The sequence below is a fragment of the Aythya marila genome, assembly GCF_965140915.1.
Source record: "Aythya marila genome assembly, chromosome: 6".
Lineage (NCBI taxonomy): Eukaryota > Metazoa > Chordata > Aves > Anseriformes > Anatidae > Aythya > Aythya marila.
The window spans coordinates 28,725,048-28,736,497 of NC_139047.1; the positions used below are offsets into that span (position 1 = coordinate 28,725,048).

Consider the following 11,450-nt stretch of genomic DNA (forward strand, 5'->3'; position numbering starts at 1 on the left):
GACATGAACAAATATTCATAACAACTGATTTTCTAAATGCTTCTTCTGTGCCTGCAATAATCTGATGAGGCAGTGAAAAACGAGCTGCCCAAAGCTCCAGCAGTAAGTTCCCCTCACCCTCACAGGGAGGAACGCAGATACTTCACATTAAGACACATGTACAAGCCAAATGCAGTTCTCTTTCTTGTAAAAAAGAAGAAAAGATGGGAAGGTATTTCTAATGCCCTATATTTTCTAGGATGCTCGTGTTCTCTTTTGCATGCTCCTTAAGGATTCTGCTTCATCTTCACTTCTAGAGGTGATGGCTCAACAGCTACTACTGACAGACTGTAGCTGAATCACCCACCTGTATAGATCTGATCTGGATCAGGCACTAGCATGCTATTGTCAGGTCAGTCAGAGCACATGCCCTGGTGTTTGTAAAGGCTTCATTCTGTCCATCATGTGAAATTACGTGGAATGATGCCTGGTTCAGCATCAGGTTTGCCCAGGCAAAGCTGCCTTTTGCCTCACTACAAAATGAATTTGAGCCAGCAAGCTGAAAGTTTAGCAAGTCCAATGGTAAGAGATTAGCTCTTCATATCAGGGGGCTGGAACGCTCTCGATGCAGTAAGAGATATCCTGAAAATTGGATTTACCTCCCCATTAAATCAAAAACAGAGGTTCAACATCCCAGTCAAGCAGATCTCCTGCTTTTACAGAGGCTGGTCACCTAATGGCAGAGAAGAAATCATACTGTGTGACCTTGGTGGTTATTTATAAAGATTAGGCCCCAAATCTTACCTATCAGATGTTCAAGAGAGCATTTCCATCAGAGTCAGAAAACTCTAGGAGTGCCACTACATTTATAGAAATGTTGCTTTCTGCAAAGAGTAAATATCACCAATCAAACCCAGTCAGTTCTATATAATACAGGTGCAGCATCACGCTCACTTCGCTGACAGTTAATGATCAGAGAAAGGAACGCAGCTGCCAGAAAGACTCCAGCAGCTGTCAATATCCTTATATTTGACAATAAACACAGCAGGCTGTACTTACTCATGTATGTAAGCAAGGACTGTACACAGAGGGCCTTGACTCTGCAGCACTGAAAATCTGGCAACATTTAGTGGAGATTCTTTGGTTGTTTTAGGAATGTTGAGCCATGTTTTCAACAGACATCAAATTGACAGACAGTCGCTGAATAAATGGGATTGATTTTACTACCAAAGGAGGAAACACTGACTCAGAAATGTAAGCCCAGGCTTACTCCTGCATCTCCTGCTAAAAAAAAGGCAGCGCCTCAAAGGCTTTCCAGTCATGGCATACGGCAATCCTGGCTTCAGCAGAACAGAAATGTTTGGGATTCTGGAGTGAATTTTCAGGGCACTAAGTGAAAAGACAGACCCAAAAGAAAGCACACTGAAAATGCACATCGCTGGATTTGGCTGACCTCCCTGCTGAACAGCAGATTCGGTCGCCAGCTTTGAGAGGAAGCACAGACAGGAGCAATCCCTGGCACGCAAATTCAAAACCAAGAATCCAAGCTGAAGCTCAGCACCCATATGCGCAGACTTTCCTTCAAAGCTGTTGCAATAAAACCATTTCATTTGTGTGCTTCAGCCTGCAAAACTGAGCTAAACAGGAAGGGTTGTTGCTCCTAATTCTGCTTTCAGTGCCACTTTCCAGACACAAAACAACTGGGCAAATGAGCTAAATCAACTATTTCAGAAAACTCAGAAGCTCAGAACATGTGAAAAATCAGTAGCCACTTCCACTTCCAAAGAAGCAATTAAAATAAGTGTTTGAAAATGATAAAGAAAACACGGTACATAGTAGCATACATCACTATATCATAAGCACATGGGTCCAGAGACACCATTTCAACAAAAGATTGATCCCAAACTGTTGGGATGGAAAAACAATGTCAAAACACTGTTCCCATTGCATCCAGCAAACAGTTTGAATGTATGCAAACATGAGCAGATGTATTTTGATCCAGGTACCTCTGGGCACTGCTGGTAGTAGAGGTACATGGTCTAGTGGACCTACTTTGAGTCACAGTGTAAGTCAGGTTGGAAGGGACATCTGGATGCAAAGCTAGACCCAGCTGCTCATGGCCCTGCTCTCTATTATTCCCCAAGTAGCCATGTGCTGGTAGGAGTGGCACTGCATAGGCCTCGATAAAACTGTACCTGAAAAACTGGGTACAAAGAAATCCCAAAATTAGAATAGTGCATACCTGTATACATGAAAATCTAACTAGATTAATTATATATTACACATATTATTTTCTAAGCATATGTGTTTTTAAGACAGGAATTTAGCATGCTCTTAGCATGGGTCCACAGAAACTAACACTGTCCTTAATAACCCATACAACTGTAAGCAAGTTTCTAATGGAATTTTCCAGCATAAAAGAACATCACAAGAAACCCATCTCAAAGCTAAACAGAAATATATCTGAATGCTGGAAAAAGCCCAAATCCTAGCCAGTTATAGTAAAGAAATGACTTAGGATAGTTACTTTGTTTTCATAATTCTGATCTGAGCACAATTCTGGAAAAAAAAATCACTTTACCATGACTCCAGATGTGCTCTGCTCCAGCGTCATCAAACATAAAACCTTCAGCTTCAGTGATATGCAAACGAAGACATGTTTGTAAAAAGGATTAACAAAGTTGTTCAAAGCATCTTTTTAGTCTTCTCTGCTTCCAAACAAACAATAAACTATCCCCATGCAGTGAGATTTGCTAACCCATAAACACCGCCAAATGGAGGAAGAAGATCAGAACTTTAATGGGTTTGGTCCCCTTTGAATTTTAGCCGATCAGTGTCACCAATAATTTTGACAGGCTCTAAAATAAGCACTTTCTGTCTTCAAAGTGCCTCGCAAACATCACCAATTAATCCCTGCAACTCTCCTCTGAGGTAGGTAAGTAGGTATTGTTATCCCCATTTTACAGTTGGGTGAGCACAGTCAGAAGGGTTAAGTGATTTGCCGCAGGCCAGTGATGGAGGTGGGATTAAAACAGAGGGGTGACTATGGTTCCTTTTAGAGGACAGCACTTTTTTTTCACTTCTGCTGCAAGTTTTCTGTGCTGACTTTAGACATCTTGGCCTCGTGGCTATACTTGAAAGAAACAAAATAAATGCTCCTTGTTAAAAGCAAGGAACCATAAAGAAATCTGTCTTTTATGCCAGTGTACATAACACTTCCGTCACCTTTTCCTGATGTAAGGCTTTTCGTTTAATTTCGTTCCAATATTCAAGCATCATTCCCGCCACACAAGGTTTCTTCCCATGTACAGTGTAACGTGCTACCAATCGAATATGTCCTGGTTCTAATTTTGTGCTTTGAAATGAGTGGCTGGGCAGACGTCCTCCCTCCAGGAGCAGGGGAGCAGTCGGAGGGCTTTGCTGCTCCACAGCCCTGGCAGGGCGAGGAGAAACGGAGACGGGAGCTCAGAGAAGCATGAGCCATTAGCTGAAACCCAACCCCGACAAACCGTCTGCAGCCATTCTAACGGGAGGAAGATTGATCCCTTTCCCACTCCAGCAGAAGGATCAGATGGAAGGAGCAGTGGATATCCCTTTCCTCTGTATGTATACAACTTCAGGCCACTTGAAGACCCATTTGTCAAGAAGTCAATCTGGTGTATGGCAATAAACATCTGAGGTTTGTAAGGAAAGCACTTTCCATCTAGTGGCCAGCGAGTCCACAATATCAGTTCCCTGGAGTAGTTTTAGATTAGAACAGCCCACTACTCAAGGCTGATGTCTCACGAATCCTGAGCACATTTTCTGTTATTCTTTCAAAAGATACTTCCCCTCGCTTTGAGAAGCCCTGCAGTACAGGGGTTGACATGTACAGGGAAAAACAGGGAATGATTGAAAGTTATTCACTCCCTACTACATACTGCAGTAATTTCAGCCGTGCTGCTGAGCTTGTATTTTTAAGACACAGTCATTTATGTATCTTGAAAGGATAGCTCCATTAATCCTCAAAAGTAAAGAACAGCTTATTAATATATCACTGTAATTATTATACTATGGTGGCATTTCGGTTTTACATAAATCAGGGATCCTATCTCCTTTGTGTTAGCTGTCACCAAAAGACAATGTTGTCATCAACCTTTTATTAGCTGCAAGTTTGTTTTGCTAAAGACACTTGTGAAGACTTCAAATCAAGTAAGTCATTTAACATAGTCAAACAAAATGCCATTTATTTTTCGGCTTCTATGGATACTGGATCTAAAGGGTACTTTTCCCTCTGGAAAGACTTCTTACAAATTTTTTTTTGCTCATGCACGAGCAGCACTTTATGTTTCTTTTTAGAAGACAAAAAATAGGTTAATGATTCACAACTTGGGGAATTGTTTTGTTAGCTTAATAGTGTAAGAACATGTAAAATTTTGCATCTCAGGGGGCACACTTTCGGAAACAAAATGCATATTACATGGGTTAGGAAGTGTCTGATTTTCACAGTAATTCATGGACCAGAAAAACATGTAATGCAAAACAAGCTTGAAAATTGCTATTTGCTAACTGCGTCTTAAGAAGATTTGTAGCTAACTCTCTGAATTACATGCTCTGCAGAAACGGCCCCCTTCTTTTATCACTTTGGGAATCATTAACTTGCCCTCGATGGTCCTCCAAGCAACAAAGGAAGTTTTCACATGGATTTTCTGATAGGAGAAACAAAAGGGGTTGTAGATAACAAACTAGCAGTGTGACTGCTAGCTTCAGAGGACCTTCATCCCAACACGTTTCACCAACGTCTCGTCAGATAGGGTATCAATCCCCGAATTTACCACCACTCAGCACTACTACGCTTCAGAGCCAATCCATGGAACTAGATTATTCACCACTTCCGAATTTCTTATGTTATCTGTGAACACAAATAACTGTCTGGGTCACTGCCTGCTATCCTGTTAATTAATTAAATCAATTTCCAGGTAATATCCTTTTCTGTTACGGGCCTACCTGCATGGCAAAACCAAGGTGTGATGATAACACTTGGCTACCTGCACTGTAACTACACCTTCAGTACTGTGCATATGGATACCTCACACGTTAATGCAATCCATGCTATGCACCCCAATAAACAGCCAACCAGTCCTCATACTTGTCAAATCGCTCTAGAGTTCGTGTGCCTTTTTTTTTTTCATCCTCTACCACTGAACACAAACCATGTGCACTACGGTTATATTTTAATGCCCTGCACTGTGTACCTGAAGAAGGAGCTTCTTCTGAATCTTCTGTGCCCCTCCCAGATGAGAACACATTCTCCATAAAAATGCATCAGCCACCACAGGAACTTCTGGCAAGGTACGGTATATTCTTCCATGTCCCAATCCATTATTTAGTACCTATTCAACATGACTATGTCTGAAAATCTGGTTCACATGTTTGCAAGTTCAGTAGGCTGGAGAGCCTTTCAAAAAGCACACCTTTGCTGCAAACTGCACAGCAATTCCTGGTGCCGCCAGCTGGGTATCCTCCATACAAGAAAAAGTGAAAGATGATTCTACAGAAGTGATCCCACTCATCCCTATATGAAAATCCCTCATCTCATTTTACTGCCCATTTCTCTGCCTGGTCGTCGAATGGCAGATTACTCAGGGCATGTATTTTCCCATTTGTACAAAGTAGTGAATGCATCATAGGTTCTACAGAAAATAAAGAGAAAATGGGAATATTTATAATTTTGTCATACTTTTTTTTTTTCTTTCTCAAAGGAGTTCAGAAGGGTAGAAATATCACAAACTAAGGCTAGGTCTAGTATCTTAAAATGAGGATTCAGTAGAAGAGTTTTTATTTCTACAGAGTTCTGGTATGGTGCTTCTCTTACATTTTTCCAGACATAAACTCAAAGTAGAGTTTTCTGAAGACTGTTAATTCCGGAGTTGTAATCAATTAAAGTCTGCCTTTAAAGCAACTTACATGTGATATTCCAGAGCTTCTAACAAAATCTGAATGTCTATCGAATTATGATCCAGTTAAAGTACATAATGACATTAGGGGTCATACCTTACATACCATTTTTTTAACAAAAGGAAATATAAGCAGCAGCCTGACAGTACCTAAAGGGGGCCCACAAGCATGCAGGAGAGGAACTCTGTTATCAGTGAGTATAGTGATAGGACAAGGAGTAATGGCTTTACACTAAAAAAGGGAGATTTAGATTAGATATTAGGTGGTGAGGCACTGGCACAGGCTGCCCAGAGAAGCTGTGGCTGCCCCATTGCTGGAAGCATTTCAGGCCAGGCTGGATGGGGCTTTGGGCAACCTGGGCTGGTGGGAGGTGTCCCTGCCCATGGCAGGGAGGTTGATCTGGATCAACCTCCTCAAGGCCCCTTCCAACCCACACCATCCTGTGATTCGATCTTTCTATACTAGTCATAAACATGAGAGTGCATAAGAAGTTCTAAAGTTATTAGGGGAATAGTCGGAGAGTAGCTCTTGTCAAATACCTGCAAATAATCTTTATATCTAAAACTGGTAGCTAACTCAGGCCATGTAAACTGGCAAGAGGAGGATTTAAGAATAAAGTTTTTGACAGACTTTCACTTTATTCATCCCTTGAGACTGCCAGTGTAATCTGAGCACATTGTTATTACATACAGAATGCCCTTCTCCTCTCTTCTTCGCTTCTTCCCAAATTCCAACTGTAAAGACTAAATCCATATAGCTGAATCAATCATTCCCAGTGTAATTACTTACTATGCTGTGAGTTGTGAAGTCATGGGAAAAAGAAAAAAAGAAAAACAAAACAAAACAAAACTACTCTCATCAAAACTAGTGAAAACATTTCTGCAAATTAGTCTACCTGCATGAGTATCAACAGCCCTGAGTCCCTAGGGATACCTGTAAAGGGAATTCATGATTCTCTTTTATTTTTATTTGGCTTAGTTTTCCCTTGCAAACCTATTTTATGACTGGTATTTTTATCCTGTATCCACAGTTTTAGTTTGTTTTTTTTTTTTTCTCTTTTGTTTTAGACTGTCCAAGTACCAGAAACAGGTCAGAACCGAGGATGCTCAGCCCTCACCTTTAAAAAGGTAATTTCCTCGCCTCGAGGCTGGAGATGAGCAGTTCCTGATACTAGCGGGCAAATAAAGAAAAATAAAGAAACGGGTTTTCACTATTTTTAGAAAATCCCTGATGTTCGCTGAAGTTGGCGGCTCGTTTTATTCTCGTCCCGTTTCCTATTGTTCCACTTCACCCCATTGTCTCCTCAGCACTCGCACCGCCCGCGGTGCCCCGCTGCCCCCGAGCCCCGAGATGCCGGGCACCTGCAGCTCCTGCCCTGCCTCCCGACCCCAACCCCGGGCTGCGGGGGGCTGCGGGGGGACCCCGGCTGCCCGGGACGGCTGAGGGGGGGCTCTCCCCGATGCGGACAGCCCCCCCCGGAGGGTTGAGCGCCCCGCCAGCCGCCCCCAGGCGGACAAAGGGCGGCCCGAGGCCGGGCCCCGGTGCCACCCGTCGGGGAGGAGCCAGGCGGGGGCTGCCCCCGGGGCGGGGGGGGGCGGTAGGGAACTGATAAAGGGCCGCGTCCCGCCGGGGCGGCTGCCAGAGGAGAGCTCGGCATGGCTCGGAGCATGGACGCCAGCCTCGACAGCCTGGATGTAAGTGCCGGGGGGCAGCAGCGCACGGAGGGGCCGGGGGTGTTCGCGCTCCGCTCCGTGCTCTGCGAGCCCAAGGGGGGCGACGCGAAGCAGGGGAGGGTTGGCCCCGCTGTCCGCGCTGCCCTGGGGCTCCGGGAGGGTCCCGGCATCTTCCCTCGGGGCTCCGGCTGCGGGCGCTGCCCCCAGTAGCGCTGGGTGCCCCCGGGCTTCGCCGCCTGCCGCCCCCCGACGGGGCTGCGAGGGGCCAGGTGGCCGCCCCAGCGCCCCGCCGCCCCTCAGCGCCGTGCCCGGACCGTTGGTGGTTTCCGGGCGCGCTTTTCGTGCCCTCGCCAGAATTTCGCTTCCTTTTTCCACCGCTCGCCTCAGGCACGGCGCCCAGGGGGAGCCCCTCGGCTTGCTCCGCCGCACGGGTACGCGGCCCCGGCCCCTCCGCGGCGCTCCGAGGGCCCGTCCCGGTGCCACCGCGTTGCGGCTCCCGTGTGCGCTCGGCGTGGAGGTAGCGCCGAGGTGTCCCGAGGGGAGGCTGGCTCACGGGGAACCCTTAGCGAGCCCTTGCCCTTCCATCCCGTCCTCGGTTACAAGGGCTTAACTCCTCAGAGAAGGACAAAGCAAGTTCTTCTTGATTAGCTCCTGTTTGCTGGACGTTTTATACACATCATACATCTATACATCAGGTATTTGGGCTTCAAAAAGTTTGCCACTTTGTGGTGATGGACGCTGCTTAGTGTCCTAACACATCATATAGCATGTTACATAGACTGAACCTTTCTAAAGTGCTAATATCTAATTTTAATTCTTTTTTTCAGCTGTCCTCTGGGCTAATCATCGAATTTTCTGATAATGGCACGGATGAGATCGGCTCAGGTGACTACGGAGACTATGGAGAGCCCTGCTTCCAGCATGAAAACGCTGATTTCAACCGGATCTTCTTGCCGACTATCTACTCCATCATCTTCCTAACGGGAATAATCGGGAATGGATTGGTTATTGTTGTTATGGGCTACCAGAAGAAGCAGAGGAGCATGACTGATAAATACAGGCTGCACCTCTCTGTGGCTGACCTCCTTTTCGTCATCACCTTGCCGTTCTGGTCTGTGGATGCGGCGATAAGCTGGTACTTTGGGAATGTGCTCTGTAAGGCAGTTCACGTCATTTACACAGTCAACCTCTATAGCAGTGTCTTGATTCTGGCCTTTATAAGTTTAGATCGTTACCTGGCAATAGTCCATGCCACCAACAGCCAGCGCCCACGAAAGCTGTTGGCTGAGAAGGTGGTGTATGTAGGCGTGTGGCTACCCGCCGTGCTTCTGACAGTGCCTGATATAATTTTTGCCAGTACTAGTGAAGTAGAAGGAAAGTATCTGTGTGATCGCATATACCCTCATGAGAACTGGCTGATTTCGTTCAGATTTCAGCATATCTTGGTAGGACTTGTCTTGCCTGGTCTGATAATCCTGACATGCTACTGTATTATAATATCTAAGCTGTCACATTCAAAAGGCCACCAGAAGCGCAAAGCCTTGAAGACAACAGTCATCCTCATCCTCGCCTTCTTTGCCTGCTGGCTGCCGTATTACATTGGCATCAGCATAGATACATTCATCTTGCTTGGAGTCATCAGACATCGCTGCAGCTTGGAGACGATCGTGCATAAATGGATCTCCATTACAGAAGCCCTAGCATTCTTCCATTGCTGCCTGAATCCAATTCTCTATGCCTTCCTGGGTGCCAAATTCAAGACATCAGCACAAAACGCCTTGACATCAGTTAGCAGAGGATCAAGCCTCAAGATTCTTTCAAAAAGCAAACGTGGGGGACATTCTTCTGTTTCTACAGAGTCGGAGTCATCGAGTTTCCATTCCAGCTAACACTGCCCCTTGCCATCATTTTGTAAAGAGACACTTTAAAAGTTGCTCAAGAATGAGACTGACCATAATGTACAGATTTATTTACAGTTGGATTTTTTTATCGTTTCTTTTAGTCTCTGTGGAGTTTAATTGACTTATTTATATAAAACTTTCGTATTGATGATAAACTGTCTAGGCAGGTCCTGTGGACAAGTGGTTAGTTCACAAAAGTTTTAGTGCTTGTTTGTTTGTATAGATATGTGAACTAAACACTTCTGGATTGTAGCAAGTGGCTGTTAAAAGTTTAGAAAATATTTCTGTTGTTTATATGTAAATGTTTTCAGTGTTGCTGTTAAATTCTTAAAAAAGGAAAACTTTTTGCTGGAGATTTTTACCTTACTACGAGATGTTTGGTTTACAATAGCTTAACTCTGCTGTAGAAGTGGCACTTATAACCAAAGCCGCCTCTGTTACATGCTAGGTTTTTTTTCCCCATTCTCAGTAGTTGATGGTTTGCAAACTTTTCTGTTCGAGGTAAATAAAAGTATATGACAAAAAGTTATTTTGAGTGGTATTTTTATTTCAGGTTAAATGTGCTTCTCAATGCTTTTAAGTACAATACTCACTGCACAATAATTTTGAAAACTGCATGGCTCTTAGATGAATAGGGGGAAAACGAGTTTCAGTATACTGATTGTTCAGTTGACACCTGTGAGTTCGAGATCGTTTGTTGGGTTTTGTTTTTCTTAACCAGAATGCATTTACTCCCGGTTAACATCTTCCTTAGAATGACTTAAACTATCATTAAACAAAGATTGAGAGCAAAACATCCACAAATGAAAAGCTATCTAGTCAAGCACTTGCTAATGCTCACAGCCTCTGAAGTGTCAAACTGAGTACTGCATGTGACTAACCTTCATGCCATACATATAAAGTCAATGATACACTTTTTCTGCCTTGTACTATTCTAAGTTTAGTTTCACATGCTAACAATAATCAAAAGTAGCTGAATGGAAGACATTTTATTATTTGACCTTGTTTGAACTAAAGTCCTTGGATTATGTCTACTGTGGAAGGTATTTGTCTCTACAGAGCTTTCCCTGTCCCATCTACATCCACATTTTCTTTATATAACCCTGTTGATTTTCTTTTAAAAAAAAGGTACATAATGGGTTTTTTGACTTTTTTAGTAGGAACTAGCCACACTATAGAATTTCCAATAATTAATCTTCTCTAAGTTAGCCATGTCTTCATGTTAGAGTGTGTTCAAAAGTAATAAATATGCAAGAGGAAAGTGTCATGGGGAATATTTGTATGTTCTTACACTAAAAACAAACAACTGATACTTATCTAAATAGTTAACAGTTCGGTAGTCTTCTGAAAAGGCAAAAAATAAACAATGCTATTTGTCACATAGAACTTAAGTGAAATGAACAACATGGATATTTAGTGATATAACTCAGAAAAAATGTCTTTTCATAAGCACAGTAACTGAATGTATGTCTCACCATGTTAAACCATATATTAAATTGTATGTTTTATTTTAGATATTTTCATAAATGCAAGACCTTTCTGCTTTCGCCTCCCCTGCTCTTCAGTCAGGAAGCTGCAGCACCTTGGCTGCATCTTGCATGCTTCCAGTGACTTTTTGCAATAGTCATCTGGTTCTGTGTTGAGCTGACTCAGTTTGCTGAATCAGCACAAAGCTAACATGGCAGGAAAAATTAGCAGTTTAGTGAACTGAATTAACTCAACAAGGTGTCCAAAAAGCATTAGGAAAGGGCAAGACCCTGTAACCTGGAGCCAGGCACAGGGAGAGAAAAGTAAGAGGAAGAGGTAAAAAGAGAGGAAGCAGGTCCCCCCCTTTTAGTAACTAACCTTTTGGATCAATTAAACTCAAATGTGTAACTTCACTTGGCATAACATAAACTAACAATAGAAAATGATACAATCTCACGAAACAAAAGGTCTTGCTTTCATCAAATTTCTCCTC

The 11,450-nt window shown here is 43.5% G+C and overlaps 1 protein-coding gene across 1 annotated transcript; it reads left to right on the forward strand.

Annotated features, from left to right (window-relative positions):
- Positions 1–7,547: 7,547 nt before the first annotated feature.
- On the forward strand, positions 7,548–10,013 carry CXCR4 (C-X-C motif chemokine receptor 4). Its single transcript, XM_082764037.1, has 2 exons — positions 7,548–7,610; positions 8,417–10,013. Exons 1-2 carry the CDS (start codon positions 7,572–7,574, stop codon positions 9,476–9,478), a joined length of 1,101 nt encoding a protein of 366 aa, XP_082620163.1. The 5' UTR covers positions 7,548–7,571; the 3' UTR covers positions 9,479–10,013.
- Positions 10,014–11,450: the final 1,437 nt, after the last annotated feature.